The 24352-nt window shown below is 41.0% G+C and overlaps 1 protein-coding gene across 9 annotated transcripts in view; it reads left to right on the forward strand.

Moving 5' to 3' along the window:
• HECW1 (HECT, C2 and WW domain containing E3 ubiquitin protein ligase 1) overlaps nt 1-24027 on the forward strand; it is a 195391-nt gene extending 171364 nt beyond the window's left edge. For 7 of the 9 annotated variants that reach the window (XM_083468752.1, XM_083468749.1, XM_083468754.1 and 4 more), the window contains 8 exons: nt 4-117; nt 749-901; nt 8535-8633; nt 10416-10545; nt 11749-11895; nt 13465-13579; nt 15347-15545; nt 18087-18553. In XM_083468752.1, the coding sequence (XP_083324878.1) occupies nt 4-117; nt 749-901; nt 8535-8633; nt 10416-10545; nt 11749-11895; nt 13465-13579; nt 15347-15545; nt 18087-18198 (1069 nt within the window). In that variant the 3' untranslated portion in view covers nt 18199-18553. Of the gene's footprint in view, nt 1-3; nt 118-748; nt 902-8534; nt 8634-10415; nt 10546-11748; nt 11896-13464; nt 14384-15346; nt 15546-18086; nt 18554-21861 lie in introns of those variants that run through there. The other 2 variants (XM_083468751.1, XR_014517938.1) reach the window with 2 other exon arrangements.
• The last annotated feature ends 325 nt before the right edge of the window (nt 24028-24352 follow it).

Here is a 24352-nt window from a genome sequence, read left to right on the forward strand (position 1 = left end):
TAGGTTAATAATAAGGCGCGACCACCTGCTGGAAGGCACTTTTAATCAGGTGATGGCTTACTCTCGAAAAGAGCTCCAAAGAAACAAACTCTACGTCACATTTGTTGGAGAGGAAGGGTAGGTGCTGAGAGGTCTGAACCCCTGATATGCTAAGTCCCATGGCTAAAACAAGTTTGTTTTCTGCAGTTCTGTATGCACTGAACTTCATATGAAATATGGCACCCAATACAGCTGGCACAGAATCAGAATTTGTTTAAAGTCCACTTTCTAGTGTTCATCATTCTAGACACATTGGAAGTAGTCAGCCCAATTCAGAAAACAGCAGAAGTGTTAGAGTTCCAGTGCATGCATGGTTCTTCTATGCCAGCAATAGCTCCCCTGTTTCTTCCTTTCCAATTACATAGTGGAAACAAACAAAACCTATACAGCTTTGTGGCAGTATCACTGCTTTAAACAAATTTTGGAATCAGGTTTTATGAATTGTGAAACCATATAAATAGCCACAAATGGAAAGTTTACAGATTAATAGTTCTGAGTTCCCTGTTGTTTGTACTGTTTATTTAGAAACAGAATGTTAAGTTGGATAGGGATACACTCCAGTACTTTATCTGAATAGATTTACAATCTACTCACAACACAGATTGAAAGTAAAAATACCTGCATAGGCTTGATTAGGAGACAACAGCACCCAGTGTTGTGAAATGTGTATGAATTGTAAAAGTGTTTGTTCTGTGTGGGTTTTTTCCAGCTTGGACTACAGCGGCCCGTCCCGAGAGTTCTTCTTCCTTTTGTCTCAGGAGCTCTTCAATCCATACTATGGCCTCTTTGAGTATTCAGCCAATGACACTTACACAGTACAGATCAGTCCCATGTCAGCATTTGTAGAAAACCACCTGGAATGGTAAGCTTCCTGTTTAGGGGCTATTTGTAACAGTAATTTTAGTTTGTGGGGCATCGTATCCAATGAAATGGGTGTCGCGAGACACTAGACAGGTGCAAAGACTTGTGGGAAGCAGGCTGGACTCCCTCAGTTTTTCCTCCCGTCTAGACACAGACAGTATGTTCCTCCTGGCTCTCCTGGCTAAGCAAAGTTTTTTGCTAGTTTCTGAACCCTCTTTTTTTCTTTAGATTTCCCTTATCGTCATCTTAAGCCATGGTTTCAGATCATGGTTTGTTAACTTCTGCTTAGAACGAACCACAGTTCCCTGAGCTATGAATGTGTGTGTGTGTGTGTGGTAGACATATAAAAATAACATGTACACCTAAACATCTTTGTATTTTCCACAAGCACCACAAGGTGGTGCTATGTTCAGGCCCTTTCCTTCCTGTTACACTTTTCAGTTCTTGTCACGGGTGAGGTTTCCTCTCCCCACGAAGTCTAAAAATCTTTCTGCAAAGCTCCTAAAAGAAGCCCCCCCCCCCAAAAAAGCTGCCCAATGGGGACTACCATGATCAGTGGGCAAAGAATGTTGACTGGCTGTTGTGGGGAGAAAGATGGGGTTTGCATTGAGCCGAATGGCTAGAGACCAGAACAAGAGCACTCTACATGGCAAGATTTTGTCACAGGTCTCACTTGTTCCTTTTATTTCCAAAGTTCAGAAGTGAGAGTTCATCCTTATGTAGTGTAGTTGAAAGAGTACCATCCACTTACAAGAGGGAGATTTGCAGGGAGAACCCAATATTTGCAGAAGTAGAAAAAAGCTTTAGGGGAAAACCTGAGGAGTGCCCCCCCCCCCCAGGACTGAGTGTGCTCAGTGGCCATAGAGTGCTGGCTGGCTGGCTGGGGGAGTTTCCCTCAAGCTGCTCTTATGCCCCATCGTAGTAGATAGGTAGCCGTGTTGGTCTGCCATAGTCAAAATAAAAAATTCCTTCTAGTAGCACCTTAAAGACCAACTAAGTTAGTTCTTGGTATGAGCTTTCGTGTGCATGCACACTTCTTCAGATACACTGAAATAGAAGTCTGAAATAGACACTGGCACCAGAGCCTGCAATAAACCCAGATGCCAACTTTGCTGCCACATACACCCGGACAACACCATTACTGGCCCCAACAACATCACACATACCATCTCGGGACTATTTAATTGCTCATCGTCTAACATTGTGTATGCCATCAAATGCCAACAGTGTCCTTCAGCTCTCTATATTGGACAAACAGGCCAAACCTTACGCCAAAGAATAAACGGACATAAATCTGACATCAAGAATCACAGAACAGAGAAACCAGTAGGAGAACACTTCAATCTCCCAGGGCATTCTATACAAGATCTCAAAGTAGCTGTTTTACTACAAAGGAATTTCAGAAATAGACTGGAAAGAGAAGCTGCTGAATTACAACTCATTACCAAACTTAAAACCATGAAAAGACCTGGGCTTAACAAAGACATTGGATTCTTATCCCACTATACATAACTAAACCATTTCTCACCTTCCCACCCCTTGCCTTTTCCTGTAAGACCTATTACAGTCGTTAAGAGTCGTCAACAGGCTCTCCCAGCTATCTGCCTATCTCCCATTCCCACCATCCTTCTGAGTAACACCCCTCCCCACCTTCTCACTATATAGAAGGATCTGGCAACTTCTATTTCAGTGTATCTGAAGAAGTGTGCATGCACACGAAAGCTCATACCAAGAACTAACTTAGTTGGTCTTTAAGGTGCTACTAGAAGGAATTTTTTATTTTGATTATGCCCCATCGGTCACTGCAATGTGTGTCTGCAGTGCCTAAACCACCAAAGTCGTAACGATTGCTATGAGATAGGCAAAGCCACAAGGCAACAGCCAATTTTCCACATGAAGAAGAAGAAGAAGAAGAAGAAGAAGAGGAGGAGTTTGGATTTGATATCCCGCTTTATCACTACCTGAAGAAGTCTCAAAGCGGCTAACATTCTCCTTTCCCTTCCTCCCCCACAACAAACACTCTATGAGGTGAGTGGGGCTGAGAGACTTCAGAGAAGTGTGACTGGCCCAAGGTCACCCAGCAGCTGCAGGTGGAGGAGCGGAGACGCGAACTCGGTTCACCAGATTACAAGACTACCTCTCTTAACCACTACACCACCATATGACAAAATTTCTGCCTGGCCCCGAATACAGCAACCTACGATGTCCATAGCAAGGTCTAGAGCAGAATACAAGGGAGGGAGAAGTGGGAGATCCAGCAACAAAGTGGATGATAAGGTTGAGGGTGGCTCTTATATACCCCTGGAATGGACCCAAGCGAAACCTGCGGGCACAGTTGGGCCTGTGCCCTGGGCTTTGCCAGCCCCCTAGCCTGCAGGTGATAGCCTACCCGCAAATTGGCCTATCAGCCACAGCCTTCAAGGTAGGCTGTAAGCCTCTGGTGGCCGGTGGTTGCCGCCTGAAAGATGCCCTGTCGCCACATTGCATCAGGAGGGCAACACTGCTGGACGAGGTAAGGGCAAGCATACTTGTGTGGGGGGGTCAGGACTAGAGGGGATCAAGGAATTCTGGACTGACTGCAAGTCCAGTCCTGCCAGTGACTCTCATTGCTCCTTCAACAATGCATAGCCATTATGTAGGCACCTTTCTCAGTTCATGATAGGAAACTCCATGCAGGCACAACCGTGGAGCACAATTGTAAGCTATAGTGTATACATAATTTCAGGGCAAAGGGGCTTGCTCCAAAATAGGAAGCTTTAGTGCAGGCAGGGAAAATTATTACGATCTGGTTAATGTTGAACATCAACAGTATTACTCATATGTAGGAAAGTGCCCTGCCCCTGCAAGCACAGAAGAACTCATAGCGTGCAGAAATACGTTCTCTGCTCACAGCCAATATTTGGTCCCATGCCAAGTGCTCACACTGCTACAGAAGGCTCAGGAGGGGCTTCCTTCTGTTCCTATCCTCACCCTACTTTTTGAGGTGATTCCTATTGCAATCCCACCTTCATCTTGGGGCAGGAAGGTTAAGAGGAATGAAGGACTTTGAGAGGCTTGGAAGAAAACCCCCTGGAGCCCATGAGATAGAGATTGTTGAACAGCAACCATGTGTTACAGAGCTGCAGGAGAGGTGGGGAGAAAGGAGGTGGGGCCAAGCAGCAATCTTCTTTCTTTTTAAAAAAGACTCAATTTTTTAAAAGCAGCTAGTGAGACAGAAATGAATATTTACAGAAAATTAATACCAGAAGCTAACAGTGTTATCATTCTGGGACAGTATAACAGATTCATCCAGTGTTTTATCACAGTAGGCTATTAATCCTTCTCTGAACTTTATCATACTGATCGGCTTCATTGCAGAGATGAACAGGGAGCGCTTTTAAAAATAAAATTTTATTCCTGTTTACTGGCTGTACCTAAGAACTTTCCCAGGAAATTCACTATTTGTGGCATAAAAAGAATACAACATTGAAGAACATATCATTGAGAGAGTCTTTTGTCATTAAGGATGCAATGCTATGGCTGTTTTCCTGGGAGTAAGCCCTCAAAGTAGAGTTCTGTGGACTATTAAGGCCACAATACAAAGCACAGTTATCTGGGACCAAGTTCCACTGAATGTAATAAGATTCAGTTCTGATTAAACATGCATAGTACCAGGCTGTGCGTCTGTGTAAACGGAACGGTCGGAAAGACTTGTGTACAATTGGCTGATGAAGGAGCGCATAGGAAATTGTAAGTGCTGAAGTATTAGCATTATGGAAGAAAGGGAGCAGGTGTGCGCAGAGAACTTTTTGACTGGATTAAAGGTGTCAACAGGCAGTCACAGCTAAGTGACATTTGTACTCATTAACCTTCCCTGCCCTTCCTTGCTCATTTTCCCTCTTGCCCCTGGTAGTTCAGGTGCTTGAGTAGTCAGCTTTTTAGTAGCTCTGCTCTTCTGCCTTTAAGAACAGAAACATAGCAGGGAAAGTTATTCCTCACTTGGTGATAAAATGACAGGGAAAACCTCACCTGCAGTATTTCTGCATGGCAGGCTGGATGTTATTAGAGCTACTGTAGCAGAGCCATGGCAAGGGGCGGGCAGAGATTGGCAGTTGTCCTTGTAGGAGCTAGCAGGAGTGAAATACGAAGTAAGCCAGCAGCCAGATAGCACCATGCCATCTATTTATTTTGACTGGTGAGAAAAGTGCACTTTTGCCATTGCCATTGAGTTTCTTCCTGTCTTAAGCAACACAACCTTTATGTATAAAGCTGCTAACTTACTGCAATTATGAACAGAAATAAGGGATGGGATCTACCCAAATAAACAGAAAAGCCAGGATTGGTCCTCATGAATACATAAGAAGATCCCTCTTGGATCAGGTCAAGGGTTTCATTTGGTCCAGCCTCCTTTCCCCACCCCACCCCCAACAGTGGTCATTCAGATGCCCCAGGAAATCTTCAAACAAGACATGAAGGCAAGAGCCACCCTGCAGGGTTTGTCCAAAGTATCTGGTATTCAGGTATTCTGCCTTTGGCCTTGAAGGTTTCCTTTAGCTACAATATGTATTAGCCCCTGATAGACTTATTCTCTGTGAATTTTGCTTGTTATATGTGAGGATCATACAATTGGATTTTTCACTGTGCAAATATGTACCCAGGATATTATTCAACTTTCCAACATATATAGATGTACACACAGTGAAAATATAGATGCAGGATCATCACTCATTGGGATTTACATATTATTATTATTATTATTATTATTATTATTATTATTTGATTACGTGTATCCCGCACATCTGGCAGCTCCCAACAGAATATTAAAAACACGATAAAATATCAAACATTAAAAACTTCCCTAAACAGGAGATTTATGTTTTCCTACAGTGCATCTGTAGAGAAATGCGGTAGCGTGTGAACCAGTTCTTACATATCACATCCCTGCTCCCAATTTTCTTCTCCTTCTGCTAGAATTCACCTCCCCCAAACATTCCACTTGTATAGTTAGGAAGATAAACAAGAGTCAGGTTTAACTGAAGTATTTGCCCTCCAGGTAGGATTTGAATTAATTCTGTTTGTTCTTGTATATAAGTTTTATTTTACCTGAAAATCACACCTCACCAAACTATCTCATATTTCAATTCCTTGAGAGAAACATCTCATGTAGATTTTGTGAAAAATTCATTATCCTTTTTAAATAATGCAGTGCATTTTTAAACTATTTCTATTTTAAAACACGCCCTTTCAAAAGGAAATGCTGTATTTTAAGGTTAGCACAGATACAAAGGCCCTGGTTTTGTGTTACTGGAACATCCAATGAAAGGGCTGCTACTTTCTTTTTTAAGATTCTTGTGTCTTTAACAGCTGCATGGTAGTGAAAAAAATCACTGGGTAAAAGCTAGTTTGGTGCAGTGGTTAGAATGTCAGACTAAGACTTGGGAGACCAGGGTTCAAATCTCCACTCTGCCAGAAACTCTCTTGGTGGCTTTGGGTCAGCCTAACCTACCTCATAGGGTTGTTGTGAGGGAAGAACCTTGCACACTGTTTCTGGCATAGACATACTTTCTTTGCTTGTTAAATTGCTGCTTTATCTTATACGCATACTATATAGAGTTCATTCATACATTATCAGCGGTGGTCTGCTGGAATGAAGCTGCCCCCACACCACTGCTAAGATGGTTAGCAGTAACACGGTTGTATGCATGGCACCCCCCACGCAAGCATCACCCTACCCAAGGGAACAACAACGCAGGCGTGAGAAGCAACCGCATCACTTTGCATGTGGCAATAGTGTGGGAGTGGCACTGTCAAAGCAGCTCCAGTCCCTCTATAGGCAATGGGTGCTTTCCAGTGTTGGACTGGAATACTTCAAACAGACCCATTGAAACATAATTCAGTGGGTCTTCTCTTTGACTTAATTGGCTGTTGCCCAGTATACATACTAAGCCCCCGAGTCTCCGTCAGTAGAAAAGACTGCAATCTCACAATAGCCATTCTTGTTTTTGACAGACATTCCAGATGTGATATTTAGATGGTGCAATCTAAGCTCAGCAAGGCATTGTTTATTATCTGGTTTATTACAGAAAACACCCACCTAATACAAACAGAATCCAAGCATATAATTTGATTGGATTACACCCAACTGCATAGCAATCCATAATGGATTACTTACCCTGCATTAACTCATTTCTCTTTAATTTTCTCAACTATGCATACAGATGAAAAAGTAAAAGCAAATTAAAAGAAACTATCGCCTTACCTGAAAACATAGTTATTATTGTTACTATTATCAGAACCGAAATTGGATAGAGTCTAACAGGCAAGAGATTTCAATATGCCCAAACCTCTTCTGCAGGAAGGCTGCTGATAAAGAAGGAACATTGTTCCTTCAAGAACCATCAAATGGAGAGGATTAGAAGGTTGTCCATAAGTCAGTTTTTAAAATAATCGTGACTAATTCACTGGGAAGTCTTACAGAAACAAATGGGAGCATGAGAGTGTACTTTCCATTGCAGGCATCTGAGTTCTTTGAAAGTTGCTACAGCTTCTCTATCTACCTCTGCCCTTGACCCACAGTAAAAGAGTGGGGTGTTTCTCATGTTTCTACATTGCTACAATACCTATCGTAATTGCTGAGACAGATCTTTTACCCAATCTGACCTATATTTTTAACTTGTAGCATCTGGCTTTCATTGTGCAAGTTTCTAACCTTGCTCAACCTCCTGCCATTTCTGTGTAATTCTCTCCCTCTGCTTCTCAACACATTGCACTGCCACAAAAATGAAATGAAGCAATTTTTCAAGCATACTGAACATTGGCCTTTTGTCTTGGGTATGGAAACACCTGTAAGAGTCATATAACCCCATCATGTGTTAATGGTCACTGGAACAACAGAAGCGCCTTCTCTGAAACGGAGAGAATTTAGAGTTAGCTCCAACTGGATTACAAAGGGCCGCAGGAGTCCAAAGCATGACATTTGTCCCAAATGGATAAACTGCTCCTGATACAGTTGCCTGATAGTGAGAAATGATGCTTTAATAAGATCAGTGTTTTCCTTTTCTTTTTTTTCAAAAAAAAGCTAGCTTGGCCTTCTCAATCATTCTCTATTTCAAATCCTTGGGGTGGGTCACACATGATACCCTCCATGTATGAATGAGCTATCACAGGTCTAGGAGCCACATATACAATTTTGATATCACTTCACATCCTCTTCTACATGCTATTTTTCAATAAAGTAAGTTCAAACATATTGTGTTGACATCAAGTATTCTAGCAATGATACTAGTGTACCACACTAGGGTGGAGTGGATGCAAAGCAGAACAAAGCTGCTCTGGGACCAAATTCCTTCAATTATTTTCAAAATGGCTCAACCCGGTTTTGTGTTTGAGAAGGGAATTCATTTAGGTTGATTGGGGGGGGGCGTGTTTAAAAAAAGCTAAACCAAACTGTGGATTAGCTCCTAATAGCACAGCAGCAACAGGAGCAGAGGAGCGAAATGACTGCATTTCCCGCCCCCCAGTGCTTGTTCATGCCTAGCCGTAATTTGACTCAGTTTTATGTGCGAATGAGACTACAGGAGAACATGCTCCATGTTCTTGTCTCCTGAAGAACACATCATTTACACATCACTTCTTGTGCATTCTTCCTGTGGCAGGTTCCGCTTCAGTGGCCGTATCCTTGGCCTGGCTCTTATTCATCAGTACCTTCTTGACGCCTTCTTCACGAGGCCATTCTACAAAGCACTGTTAAGACTGTGAGTATTTTGCACATCATGGTAGATGCTGATCCAAAATTGCATCTCCCCCCCCCCTTTTGGGGGGTGGATGGGGGATTAAATAATTTGGAAAGCAATTTTTTTAATCAATCCTTTTGTTAGCACTTTATAGAAAAACAGTTGCAATCCTGTGCATGCATGCCTGTTAGTAAGCCCCATTGAATATTGCGAAGATGCATAGACTGGGACTGCATAACTGCAGTCCTACTGTAAGGCACTGGATGATGCTCCCACCTGCAGTATTTCAGGTGAAGCAAGAGACAAGCAGTGCAGATGGTGGGCAGGGCTTCAGCATCCCAGAGCGCCCTTACCCTCATGCCTTGTAGCAGCCGTGCAGGGGGCAGGGGCATGTGAGAGGGGGGAATGCCAACGGATAAGAGCAGAAACAAGCACAAGCCCAGCAACACTCACAACAAAATAGCTCTGTTGCTTCCTACTATTTCAGTGCAACTGCTGATTTTGACTATGGTTACTGCTGATCTCCATAGCATACCTTTTAAAATCATATGTGCAATCCCTGTTGCTCCAAAATGTACTGTTGCAAATGCCATTGAAAAGCATTCAGATTGAGTTCAAGTAACACTGAGTCATTTGTAGCAGAGCTCCAAAAGGAGATTGCTTGCTGTTCAGTAGAAAATAGTTCACTTGCCCTTGTAATAGTGGTGGGACCTTATAGTACGTATCTAAGATTACATTTTATGTTATTTTTTTATGGGTAGGAACAAAACACAATTGTTTATCATGATAAACCTGAATTTGCTGTCCTTGCATAAACTTGCAAACCCTGGGCAGCTAAAAGGGTTTCAGTCACAATTATTATTATCATTTATTAAATTGTTATACTGCCCTATACCTGCAAATCTAAGGGTGATTCACAGGATAAAATCACAATATAAAAACACAAAATACATAATCAAAATAAAAACAAGACTAACCCAATAACTCCCCCCAAAAAACATTTTTAAAGGGCATTGAATGTCAGTCAGCCAAAGGTCTTGTTAAAGAGGAATGTTTTTGCCTGGCGCCTAAAGGTGTATAATGAAGGCATCAGGAGGAATTCCCTGAGGAGAGCATTCCACAGACAGGAAGCCACTGCAGAGAAGGCCCATTCTCATGTGGCCACCCTCTGGACCTCTTGCTGAGGAGGCACATGCAGAAGGGCTTCAGAAGGTGATCTCAGGGTCCAGGTAGGTTCATATGGAAAGAGGCAGAACATCTATATTGTTCACTTTGTGGTTGAAGCACTTTGAATTTGCCTCTTTCAAGGAAAATCTATATAACAGATTTTGATGTAAGACCAAACAGCATTTGCTTTGTCAGAAAAGGGCAGTAGTAGCTGTGATCCAAAATGGTGGAATGAGGTGCACAAGCAAAACTTCTCTATTGTCAGCATATTACAGGGAACAAACAATACGTGTTTGTGGCACCCCATCCACCATAGCCAGAAAAACATAAAAGCCCTGCTAGGTCAAGCCATTGGCTGACGTAGCCCAGCATCATGTTTCCAAGAGTGGCCAGACTGTGGAAGAAGCCCAGAACAGATTTTCTCTGGCATCTGATATTTAAAAGTATACTGTCTCTGAAGACAGACATTTTAGCTATTTTATCTATCATGGCTAGTAGCCACTGATTAATCCATTCAGGTGGGAACTTTTGTTCATGCTAGACTTTAAACTGCAGCCACTTTGTGTTTTGTGCAATAAGCCGTCTCTGTAGAAGCCAGAAGGTGGTGGTATGATCTGTGTTCTATTGTACAATCAGGCCATGTGATCTAAGCGACTTGGAGTACCTGGATGAAGAGTTCCATCAAAGTTTACAGTGGATGAAGGACAACAACATCACTGATATTCTGGACCTCACTTTCACAGTTAATGAGGAAGTGTTTGGACAGGTAAGCAATTATATGTATGTGATAAACTACCAGAGATTTGGAAAATAGGGTGAAGCAGGTGTATTCAGGCTGGAAGACCACAATCACTTGGACAAAATGAGTTGCTGTTGGTGCAACATAAAAGGAATAAGAGACTGAGAGCTGAATAAGTGAGAGTTGGAAAATAAGAGAAGACACAAAACGGGTTGGCGACACATCAGTAGAGCTGGTGATATTGGAGGAAATAGGAAGTTCATAGAATTGCAGAGTTGGAAGGGACTCTGGGGGTCATCTAGTCCAATCCCCTGCAATTCAGTTGCCTGAGTTGAGCATAAAGCCCATATTCAAACCAAAAGGGCAAAAGAAGGTCGAGAATCATGAGTTTCAATAAGGTACATTTGCACCACAGAGGTAGTTCAGAGCAATGTCAAGTGACAGAAAGTAGTACTGCTGCATTGACACCATTGACTTAAATGGATTTAAGAGTCCTTCTCTCTGCCCAGGGACCATAGCCTTCCTCGAGTTATGCTCCCCTTTTTTCAGTGAGTTCAGGATGGCATAAGTGGAAGTTACTGCACTTTTATCGTCACAATAGCCCTGTGAGGTAATTAAGTCATCCAGTGAATTTCATGGGGAAATGTGGACTTTCAAGCAATCAGCAGATATTTCAAAAACAAATTCAGGATGATGACCACAAATACAGAGATTACAGAGGGTTTGTTTTACAATTGAAAGTTAACCATTGTCACACACACACACCCTTTGTGGTGTAAAAGCACTGATTGTGATAACCCATATATGCAAATACCAATCTGGAATATTTTTAAAAATATTTATCATTTTGCAGGCACCCATTTGTATGCTACCCTTCATTCCACTTTATCCGCACAACAAGGAGGCTAAACTGAATGACCCCCAGATCACCTAGTCAGTTTCATACTTGAACAAGGATTTGAACCCAGGCCTTCTTAGTTCATGTCCATTACAACACTGTGGCAGCTGACAAAGCCACAACAAAACAACGCTGTTTGAAATTGGGCCATAAAAATACTAAGAAGTTAATATAAAACAGCATAATACAGAAAATAATAAAAAGAGGTATTAACCATACATTGATAGAAAACTCTTGTTCTGCAGTCTGTATTTGAATTTTGAAATGTGTTACTATGGTTACTTTTACTCTGCTGCTCAGTGTTTATTATTGTTGATTAATTTGTTTGCTAGGTAACAGAAAGGGAGTTGAAATCAGGAGGTGCAAATACACAGGTGACTGAGAAGAATAAGAAGGAGTACATTGAAAGGATGGTGAAGTGGCGAGTGGAAAGAGGTGTGGTTCAGCAAACAGAGGCCCTAGTCCGTGGCTTCTATGAAGTAAGTACCAAAGAGGGGCAGCGTCCTTGTCAGTCACGGGCACAAGGGCATTCTGGCCAGAGAAATAAATAACGAAAATAGTGGCTTTCCTCATGGAATATTAATGGGGAACATCTGTATAAGTTGAATGTGCATGGTAATGAGTAACCAGTATTTGAGCATGCACAGTGTTATTGCAAACTGCTGTTGACCATAGCACAGTATTACAGAATTTCAGTTTTTGCAGATCGCAGGTATAGCTTAAAAGGTAAACTGTATGGTGGCGGGATTTGTGGCTTTATACATTTTTCATAGAATGATTAATATGTCTGAGGATTTATTAATTTTTCACTCCAAGGAATGTAATCCTCGAACTGTTCCCTATGCTTTCAGTTGTAGGTGTGGGAATAATTGAAGCTACAGATATCGCGGGATAAAATTGCTTGCTGGTTAAGGTTGATCATTAATATTGCTTTGTAAAAAGTGCAGTTCAACACACTAGCCCTGACCTAGCCCAGATTTCACACAACTAGTTGCACACAAGAACGTGTGACCCCTTCCAAATCACATGTTGCTGCCAGCTCAGTAATGCCCAAGTGGACATTGCCGTGTGGGTGTGCCCTGAGATGTCTTTCTTCTTACGCACATATATCTTTGTGCTGGAACATTGTATGACTATTCTCCTTCTTTCTCTTCTGTTTACATCTTATATTTTTACTGGTCAGCACTGTATATAGCGAAAAAAATCTGCAAAAATTATTTAGCAATATCTGATCATCATAACCACCCAGAGAACTTACCGTATTTTTCGCTCTATAAGACACACTTTTCCCCTCCTAAAAAGTAAGGGGAAATGTGTGTGCATCTTATGGAGCGAATGCAGGCTGCGCAACTATCGCTGAAACCAGAACAACAAGAGGGAGAGCTGCGCAGCAATCCCTCTTGCTATCTGTCTTCAGGGATAGCCACACAAAGCCTCTTCAACAACATTTGATTCAGAATATTTTTTTTTCTTGTTTTCCTCCTCTAAGAACTAGGTGCGTCTTATGGTCGGATGCGTCTTATAGAGCGAAAAATACGTTAGTTAATTGGCCATTATGTTAAAAATAAATAAATAGGCCTTTGTTGATGTAGTACATTAGGGGGATTGGGAAATACTACATGAATAAGTTGATAATGTTGTTGAGGGCGGGGAAGCTGTAGGTAACTTAGGTCACTTCAAGATGATCTGTTTAATGAACATTCATCCTGACTTGTTTGTGGGGAGATTGGACAACCTTGCATCAATAAAGCATTGGTCCACACTTTCCAGTCCATTTCCTCATTGATTTCCTTATTACAAAACGTCTAATCTTTTGAGGAAGCAGGCTTGTTTCACAGGAGCTCCAAATCAACTCTAATTGTTCAGCCTGAATTTGTTAGTAAAGAGGAAAACTTGGTTCAAATCCTCATTGCCCAGAATGTAGTTGGCAAATATCTGCCAACACGTTTTAGCCTGCCTAAGAGCAGTCATGCCTGCATGTGGTTTTTCACTTTGACAAGGCTTTGTATGTGTTGTACTGTCAGCTTCAACTGTGGTTTGTCTTTCAGGTTGTAGACTCAAGGCTTGTCTCTGTTTTCGACGCTAGAGAGCTGGAATTGGTGATAGCTGGTACTGCGGAAATAGACCTCAATGACTGGCGCAACAACACAGAATATCGGGGTGGTAAACTATGCAGTTGTTTTTCCTTCTCATTCTCATTTCATGATGCTTTTGCCCTCATCCTCTTGGTGGAAATTCTCACTGTCCTCTTAAGAGAGACTGGACCATAGACTAGGAGTTGGCCCAGATGTCTAATAACACTACTGATCCACCCCCTCCAAAAATCCACCCCGTGGTCATGCTTTCCTTGTTTGTACTTGTCCTCAGGCTTACACACACCTGCAATCACTTACAAATACTATGAAGAAAGTATACATGTATACTAGGATATTATAGGACTGCAGGGATTCATATAATCACAGGCAGTCCTTTATGGTCCTCTAGCAATTCCAAGAATTTTTCCAGTCTCATGTACTAATATATAGGTCTACTTCTTGTTCTCGTGGGATACAACTGAGGATGTGTCCAAGTTTTAAGATGGGGATGAGCAAATCTGATATAATCACAGATAGGACACAGAATAACCAGAGAAAAAGAATGTATAGCATTGCACAATTGTTCTTGTCCTGGGAATCCTGGTCATTTAAAACTGCAGCATTAGAGGGGAAATGCAGTCAACTTGCACGCATTTAACCTTCGCAATCACAGCTTTACATGTTACGCAGCCAGCCAGCACACAGTTGCACAAAATAAATGCACACAAGGCAGAGAGCTTAAAAGCGCTTTCTGTACTGGGCTTTCCCAGCATGGAAAGAGCTTTTAAACTCTCTGCCTTGCTTACTGAGCTATGGGAAAGACTTGTGTGGGCTTAGGGAGGCTCCTGCAAGATGGAGGAGTGCCAACTTGAATAAAATATTGGGGAGGCAGGTAAGCCCCGCAAAATCGATCCCAAGACACACCATTTGAATTGCAATGCCCATCAACTGGAGCGGGGTTGCCCCCTCAATTTTTTTATTGGGGGAGTGAAGGGACCTCAGCCCCAAGAGTTGGCTCCTTTGCTCAGATGGCTCCATGAGATCTTGCGAGAACCTCCAGAGCCCACATGAGACCTTCCCAGAGTCTGGTAAGCAAGGCAGAGAGCTTAAAATCTCCCTGCTTTGCATGGAGAGCAAGGCCCACTTAAAGCATGGGCTTAGAAAAGTAGGGGTCGTCACCCAGGGAGTGACGGGAGTGGTTCTGAGTGCCTATACATGATTTCAGCTTTACGCACAACCCCCATGGATGTAACCCCTGCACAATTTGCAAGCCTACTGCATTGATATTTCTTATAACTAGGCTAGAGCATTGGGAGGAGTTGGCTATATACAAATGCAGTTTGCCACATTAACTATTTTTTTCTGTGTACATTGCCACTCATTTAGTTCAGTGGTTTTCAAACTGTTCCAGGGGATCCTGTGGTTCTTAGGAAGCCTATCAGAAGTTTTTACTTGAGAAGATTAGTAATGGCAGACATGTTTTGCTGAATTACCACTGTTATGGACCTGCCCCTGAAATGTGCCACATGAAAGTTGCTGGAAATGTTTTAGGGTGGACTTCCTATTCATTCAGTAAGGCTCAACTAAGCTGCCCACATGGCATGAATATGCACCCATCTCAGAATCCTCTGTAAAGTGCAAGAATTCCATGGCAGGCCCAGAGGGGTTTCTTGGCAGACCAGCTGAGGTGAAAATTGTTCCCCAGAGGTACTTCTTTAGCTGTGCCATTAGTGAGAGCCAAAACAAAAAAGGGAAGGCAGAAAAATCCATCTGGTTTATTTCATCATCATAAGCAGTTGTGGCTTCTCTTTGTATGTTTCTAACACATTTCTCATTTGCACACTTTCTGTTTTAGGTTACCATGATGGACATATCGTAATACGATGGTTCTGGGCAGCAGTAGAGAGGTTCAACAATGAGCAAAGGCTACGGTTGCTGCAGTTTGTCACTGGGACATCTAGTGTGCCGTATGAGGGCTTTGCAGCCCTTCGAGGGAGCAATGGATTACGACGCTTCTGTATAGAGAAATGGGGTAAAATAACATCCCTCCCAAGGTATGCTTGCATTTTGAATAAGATCATACATGTTCTAAAACATTTCATGGCATTTTGTCATTTCCATTTATATCCTAGTAGCAGATAACTTTATATGATGTGCTCAGTAAAAAAGGAAAAAAAGTGTTAAAAACAAATTGAAACATCTTGTTTAAAAAAGGCTCGTTTTCCATTCTAAAAGTTTCATCTCTTCAGCAGAGGTTTGGGCTCTTACAAACATCTGACTTAGACGTCCTCTCACTTAGATGTCCTAAGTTGTCATGCTTTGGGTTTCTTTAAATACACTTTCTCTAAATACCCTCCTGGATCACAGAAGATGCGTATTGAAAACCAGATTGAAAGTGATCCAAAGAAGACGGGGCAATTGGCACTGAGGGCACAATTCAAGCAGTGGGATCCAAACTCAAATGACTGCAAGTGATTTTATCTGTAGCTATCACATTTTACTCTCATCCATCTTCCAAGGAATTGAAGTATGCTCTTTTGCTCAGCCTAGCCTATGTCAGGGTGCTGCCATATATATAATAGAGAAAGTCTCTTGTTTGCACCCTGAGGCCTTTGCAGAACAAAACAAATAAAAATAAACTTAGAAGAACCTCTGCCCAATTCTTTCCATTCCCCCTTAGTCTTCCACTTTGTCATCTTTTCTTTTAGCATTTGTATATATTCATTAGGACAGCTTAAGAAGAAAATGGGCTACAGGAACTTGTAGCATTCTGATAATATTTGTCCAGTTTCATTATTCCCTGTTACCTGCTTATTGAGAAGCATGCAGAATAGGCAGGTGAAGAACTATTTTGGTGCCTGTGTCAGAAAATTCAAATAGTATACCACAAAATGGTGTGTGTGTGTATATGTGTGTGTGTGTGTGTGTGTGTGTGTGTGTGTGTGTCTTCATTTCTATTTATAGCTCTCTGTGTGTGTGTACACACACACACACACACACACACACACACACACATGGAAATAAATGGAAATGAAGAAATATATATATACATACATAAACAAAAGCCAAATCATTTAGAACTTGATGCCATTTAAAGGTATCCCAGAACCTGCCACTTGAGGTTGGTATAGAGCTGGCTCTGCAAAACAATGATTTGCCCAGCACACTTGGTAGCTGTACAACTTGTGGCAAACACATAATGTGGCTTTTGATTCTGCTAGGTGCTCACAACTCTGGCGCCACACTTCACAACCTTTGTTTTAGTCCTATAATTAAAGGGAAAGACCAGCTATGCTACATGCCAGGAATATCTCCACCTGCGGTAGATTCACTATAATTAAGCTAAGGACATATTTGGGAGGCGGGGGAAGAGCTGGTGCAGCTCCAGAGGGTGGCAAGATTGGGGATTTGCCAGACTCCAAGACCGACAATGGGCTTGATTTCCCAAAAGCAAAATGCCTTTCCCTTTCCATTCTCACAAAGCACCCAAGAAGGTTGGAGGTGGCATGCAAGAGTTCTCCATTTCTTCCATGTCCAGGGGGCCATTGTGGGTGTCTCAGTAAAGAGCCCTCAAAATCTTGAGCATCAGAAATGGCCTCATTTCTGGAAACACCAGATTCAAGTAATGATTAATGTTCAGGCAAAACCTGCCACGTTTCTGTGTGTCCTTTTTGGAGGAGGAGAGCCCGAGTATAACTGGAATCAGTCTGAATCCACCTGAGAGACTGCTCAAGCCTTTCAAGAGGAAGAAAGCCTTTGAATCAGCAACAGCCCAAACTAAGTTCTTTTCAGGACACTCTCCAAAGACTAACTATTCCCCTAAAGCTTTTGAGAAGTGCTCATATTTTTTCAGAAAATGTACTAATTACACATTGTTAAAGTTTCCTGTAGAAATCTACTGCAATTAACTTGCTGGGTAGAAGAAAGGAAAGATTTAGAGTTTTAGAAAGATGCCTCAGGCTTTTGGTCTGCCAAATACTAGAAAGGTAATTGGCCTCTTTCTGCTTGCCTAACTTGTTCTCCCAGATAAGATTTATGAATTTTATTCAGCTAGACTGAATATATTAATATTCACTATCTTATGTTCATCTGCTAAATAACTGAATTCTTTGCAAAATAAGCTTTCGCTACAAAATTAGATCTTTTAGGCTTTCCCACATATGTGGTTTAGCCACAGAAGGAAAGGGTGACTTTCCCATTCCTGAGTAGGAACATATTCCTGCAAGTTTCTTGCCAGATTATTGTGAGGTGTTAGAGCACTACGGTTTTGCCCGGGGATTCTGGTGAAGCTCACTGAGGACAGCTCCAGATTTGGGCTTTGGGTGCTTGTAATACTTATTGCAAGCAAGAGGTAATGAACTGGATGAGGGTGACTAAATTGAGTCTCAGTCCAGGCAAGACACAGATATCATTGGTATGTGGTTCGTCCACCATGACTAATGATTCAACCTCTTCTCACCTGTGACTCTACAAAAGTTGTGGGATTCCAGCTCCCATCACCCCTCAGCTAACATGACTAGTAGTCAGGGATTATGCAAGGAGTTACATATTTCTATTCTTTAAAAACTGTACCCATGGTGTTCTTTCACTTTCAGGGCACATACATGTTTCAATCGCCTGGATCTTCCTCCCTATCCATCCTATTCTATGCTATATGAAAAGCTGTTGACAGCTGTTGAAGAAACTAGCACCTTTGGACTTGAATGAGGACATTCAGACTTTTTGACTGTGTTCCTGGTCAGTAACATCACTACTTTCCCGGCTGCCATATGATTTTGGTTTTCTGTGTTTTATAATCTGGGAAAAAACATCGGGATTGACAAAAGCTGTGCATGAAGAACAGCCTTCCTTTAAGAACTAACCTTCATGCTTTCATCTTTGATTTCCAATGGACAACTCACCTGTATGCAATATAAAAAACCCTATCTCAAGGTCTCTGTATATCTCCACATACCTCCATTAGTAACAATGAAAATATGAATGCAAGTTATGCTACACTTGACCAAATGTTAATAAATGTTTACTCCCACCTACGTTGATTAAAAAACAACAACAAAACATCAAGCATTCCAAGCTTTTATATGCACATCTCTTCAGGATTAAACACACTGTTAATATTGCATCTTAACAGCTGTATCTGCAGATGGGAGATGGCCAAGAGTCTTGTCATTCATCTTTGATTTTCTTGTACATATCACACAAAGGTGAGAGAGCACCTATGAGCAAAACTGTTTTTGTTTTGTTTTTTAATACAAGAACTCATAACCCAAATCAACGACATCAGCTGGAGCTGGGCCAGGCCTAAGGTGTAGATAAGACATTCACAACAAAACAAGCCTGCAGTGCAAAGCAGAGTGTGCCTGTGATTGTTGACAATTGTTGATTGCCAGAACAGGAAGGAACTTGCATTGCAGAGGCACTGATGGGAGGCAGTGTAAGGACAACACCCATGAAGCTCCCAAGAAGGATACTTTATTACACAGCATAATAGACAACATCACCTTACCTAATTAATGTACATAGCAAAAGTAACAGGAAGAATAACCCTCTTTCTTCCTAATATTTTCTGGTTCTGCTAATTGATTTCTTGTTTTTTGATGTTTAAATACTTCCTTACAGAAAAGAAATATAGACAATCTTGCACCCTGTAATGGAAGCAATTACTTATTTGAGGCATATTGATCGACACAGAATTGTGGTTTTTGTTTCATTTCTCTTTGATCTCAAATCCTCCATAATTGCGGAATTGGTTCTACGTAAAGGGATTTAGTTGGTGAAGCTGCAGAGAATGATGGTGCTGAGGCAATATGAATGACAGTATTGTCTGCATTGCTGTTGGGGTTCCTAAAGCACCATTTGTCTACCAGGCACATTAGTTATTAGTGAATTGTAAAGTTTGGCCTCTTTTGTAACCAGATGGAAAAAATCATGGCTTAACTTTGAGAACTGTGCCTTCCGTTGCCAAAATCAAGACAGTAAAACACGTTGGAACATGCATACTTTGATGGGTACTGCTGAAAGTAAGGGGATGGGGTGGGAAATCAGCCTTTTTTGAGCTGAGCCAGATCTGAGAATAAGGCTGGTATCCTGCGTGCAATTACATGGGAGTAATGTCCAGTTAACTCAGTGGAACTTACTTCTTAGTAAGCATGTTTAGGATTGGGCTGCATGTGTATCTTGTCTCCATCAAGAGTAGTCCTTATTTCTATGCAGTCTTTTTAAAAAATCAAGACAGTGTAAGTTGTTAAGTGTGTATGTGATCACAGCAACAAAGAGATCATAAGAAATGGTGCTTAGTTATATGCTGTCTCTGAAAAGGGACCGATCCTCCTCTTCTTTTGCCCTAGGGTGAGGTACAAGTATTGTGCTTGTATGCTATCCTTTTCTCTCACTGTGGAAGAGATGCTAATACACATGGTCACTGCCCTTAACTTCTAAGTGTGGTAAGGATAATGGGATAAGTATGGGAATAGTTGAGGCTCCTGAACTCAAGATATGCTCCCTCACTTATCCTAGATGTGATCCTCTGGTTATGTAACTGATGCATATACTGTACCCAACAAATTCCAAAAATTAAAAAATGGAGTGACACCTAAACCTATGCTCAGACAGGAAACATTCTCAGAATAGTTCCTCACCCAAATCAAGAAAATATAACTTTTAAGGTAAACCACAAAAAATTGACCTAATTTTAAAAAAATTATGGGCAATTTAGAATCCAAAGTTTGTAACTTTTAGGTTTGGGTAAGAGAAATTTAAGGACATTTGTACATTTCTCATTTGTGCTTAACTGTGGCTGGATCATGCATGTTCTTTTTGGGAACATTTACACTCTTCAAAGAGGAAAAAATGGACAAAACAAAATCCATGGGACCTGGGAACAAGTAGGTATATGAAGAACAGATATTCATTACTGGTTTGGGTGTTGAGCTGGGAAGTAGGTGGCCTGGTGATTGCCGGCTATTTTAGCTGATATGAAAACTAACCTAAACTAATCTGTGTTTGTGTGATGAATCTTTTATTAGGCAAACACCTGATAAAGGTTTGTTCATTCATCACTACCATATTGTGGCCTTATTCACACGAAACTTTAAACCATTGTTAAACTAAACTATGGTTTAAAGGTGAATGAGCAGCATCCTGCTGCATGCTGCTGAAACTGCAGCCACTTTACTCCTCCCCAAGGTGAAATCTTACCTTACATTAAATAATCCAATCTAGCATTTTAGATTGAAATGCCAGTTTTAGTAAAACCAATTAATTTGGAATCAGTTGACATCATTACATTTTTCATGTCCATATCAACTGCATTTAATATACATTTTACAAGCACACACTATACCGCGTATATTACTGGTTAGAACAGACTCATTAGAAATAATGGTAGTTAAAATAGTCACCTCTAACAAGTCCCATTTATTTCAATCGGCCTATGCTATGACTAAGTCGGGATCCAACTCCATAATTGCTGTAGGAAACCTCTAAATAGACGAGTGTTCAAGCAGCCTACCAAACAGAACTTGGAATGCAATTTCCACTCATTTCAATGGAGCTTCTTTGCATACCTCTCTAAAACAAATGGAGGTTCCTGAAATATTAACCTAAAAGCAGTTGTCCAATATACAGCCTCTGCAATCCCCTGTGCACAAAATCTTAGGAAAATCATTGTATCTTGGGCATGCGGACATGTATTTAAAATTACAGCCAATGTCACTACAAAGTCATATGTATGGTGTTGAAGATGAGGTATCATCTTTTTCAAGAAATGGAATGGAACTTAACTAGATAAGGCACAACCATCTGACTGGTTAGTTTGAGGCGGGCCAAATATAACAGTACTATATACCAAGAATTAAAACAACATCCTTTATTTATAATGCTGTATAGTCAGGATTTTTAAAACTATTTAAAAACTATATTTTATTAAAAAGTAAACTATTTTTTGTAGAGTGGTGAAAGAATTTGTATATGCAATGAAGGCATCTGAAGCAAGAGTGATGCTCAAAATGTCACTATACAGTTATGTTCCAATGCCAGATATAGTCTGGGAACTGAAATAGGATATAGGTAGCTTTGGATTTGGCCCCCAGAACATTTGTCTGTTCCTTTCTAGGAAAACACATTGTAGATTTTGTTCTCTAAATCTCAGGCAAAAGCAGTGCTGTAAATAATCCAGACAAGAAGGTTTCTTCTTCATACCTTTCATTTTTCACGACACCTAAACAAATCCATTTTTCATCTGTTCCACAGTATGGGCTTCTGTCAACTCATTACAGTATTAAAAACTACTTATCTGTCCAATTTATCATCAGCTATTTCTTTTTATACAATTGCATTGGATCAGACTTGACGGAAATATTGGGGAGACAGGTAAACCCCACCACGGAAAATCAATCACTTGACATGGTGCACACAAACCATTTGAATGGCAATGCCCATCAACTTTGGGGGGGCTACCCCCCTCAGATATTTTATCGGGGGGGGGGGCGAAGACCCTTTGGCCCCTAGGAGTTGGGGTTTTTTCCAAGTCAACATTGCATTGGGCAGCCTCTCCTATGCAAGAGACTAAACAGCAGAGGAGAAAGGCTGAGAAATTAGCTTGGGGAGGAAAATAAATTAATTTTAAGAAAAAGAGGAGGGCAATCTTTAAGATTCCATTTTGCAGGTGACAAAGAATATATTTGTGGACCTAGGACCCAGATTATCACAATCTGGAGAGATTGCATTGAAAAGTGCAGGTATATCATTCTGGGACCCATTCATAGCAGCATGTAAGCTGCTCCCCTGTGACACCTGTCTCATTCTCGGGGGGGGGGGGGGCGTGCATTAATGAAGTAACCACATGGGTGGAGCCAATCTCATGAGTCTTGACCTACCATGGGAGTGGGCAATATGGGAAAGTGGTTTCCACATCAATCAGGTAAATGCAAATATTGTAAAATGAAGGGGAAATTCATACCTTGTTATATGTATAAAAAAGAAGAAAAAAATTGTCCAGTAGCATCTTAGAGACCAGCTAAGTTTGTTCTTGGTATGAGCTTTCGTGTGCATGCACACTTCTTCAGATACACAGATATCTGAAGAAGTGTGCATGCACACAAAAGCTCATACCAAGAACAAATTTAGTTGGTCTCTAAGGTGTTACTGGAAATGTTTTTATTTTTAAAATATATTTCTATTGCGTCAGACCAACACGGCTGCCTACCTGAATCTAATACAGTACCATGTTATGTCATTCAATAGACTATTTAATCCAAGCCCTTTCAAGTCTCGGACACCTGGCTAATGAAAACAAATGCCACTTTATATAGCAGTCCAGGTTCTGCTTGCAACACAAACTCAAACCCTGCTGTCCTTAGTACCATTGATAAGATTCATTTTCCTTTCTTGTAAACACCAGCTTCATTTCCCCACATTACTGTCTGCATTTATTTTAACTATACTGTAATTTCATGTTACTAAAACAATTTTTGTTTCTATTTAGCCATTTTCAAGTTTGCTTTGGTGTGATGATTCCACAAAGTGGATTTTACCCAGTTTCCCACTGCACGGTCATCGTTTCTGCATTAATTCATCAGGGGTGCGGGGAGGAAGGGATCAGCATCCCAACTTCATTCAAGTGCCAATGAAGTTTTAGTAATGGAGAGAAAATTTGGAGTTCACAACCAGGTTGATTCTTTTCTTTTCTACAGGTTTCATCACAACAAAAGCTTGGCATTGCTACAGTATGAGACTTGTTGTTTAATCCTAAATGCATTAATCTGAAATCCCCACATATTAATTTGGATAAATTCAAAGCATATATGTTAAGATCATACTCTAAAGCCATGGACACACTTAACTGGCACTAAATTTACTGAAAACAATGGGATTCTTTCCACAATCACATAAGGTTGTTGGAAGGCAATCCCATTTCAGTTAAGAGAGTTATGGCTTTAGAATTCTATTATTCATTTTTCAGTGAACGATCTCTGCCCTAAATTAAATCCTAGGCTTTTTGAAGTCAACAGGACTACTGCCATTAATTTCAACAAACACATATCAGGAACGAATTCCCAGTGGAAATCGAACCTGTTCAGTCATACATATACCAACAAATCTTTCTACGTTAAAGATGGTGCTTTTTACGATTATTCCTCTTGCTGTACCTCAGTGCTTAAAAAATTGACTGCAATATGCCACAAATCTGGGATAGCATTTCCAAGTTATTATGTCCCAAAAGGTTGTGTTATTTTCTCCCTAGTACACCATAGTTCCTTTGATCAAGTCAACAGGTGTCTGTAGATAGTAGATACTAGCTATAGTCAATATTGAAACATTAGCTGAATTCCCTGCAGCTTCCAATTTACCTAAAACCAAGTGTCTATTATGGTTTCATTAAAGACTTCATACAAGTCAATGGCAGGAAAGGTCCTCGTTACTGGGCTAATTTTGCTTATATTGACAGGAAAATGTCACATGATACTCAGGCTTCGCTTTCTATTCAATCATATCACTGTAAAGGAATGTCAATAAAAAAATCTCTTTGTTATGGCATCAGGTGGTGTGGTTATTAATAGTTTATCTTCTGTGGCTTGTTTTGTTCTATGCCCGCTTGTTTGATAGAATCTCATGCTTTAAAGCAGGTGTTACATTACCTAAAGCAGGAAAGCCTAACATTTTTGACCTGAAGGCTGCATTCAACTTTGCCAACTCTCTGGGGGACCATATGGCAGTGGGGGGTGTGCGTGCCCCACACTCTTGCATACATACACCTCGGACACACATCCTCTCTCCCCTTAGCAGATCTATGCTTTTCCATTAATCAGATGGTCAATCTGATGACAGAGAGGAAGCAATTAGCATCTCTATCAGCATGCTG

Source organism: Podarcis liolepis (assembly GCF_965112155.1).
Source record: "Podarcis liolepis genome assembly, chromosome: 12".
Classification (NCBI taxonomy): Eukaryota; Metazoa; Chordata; class Lepidosauria; order Squamata; family Lacertidae; genus Podarcis; species Podarcis liolepis.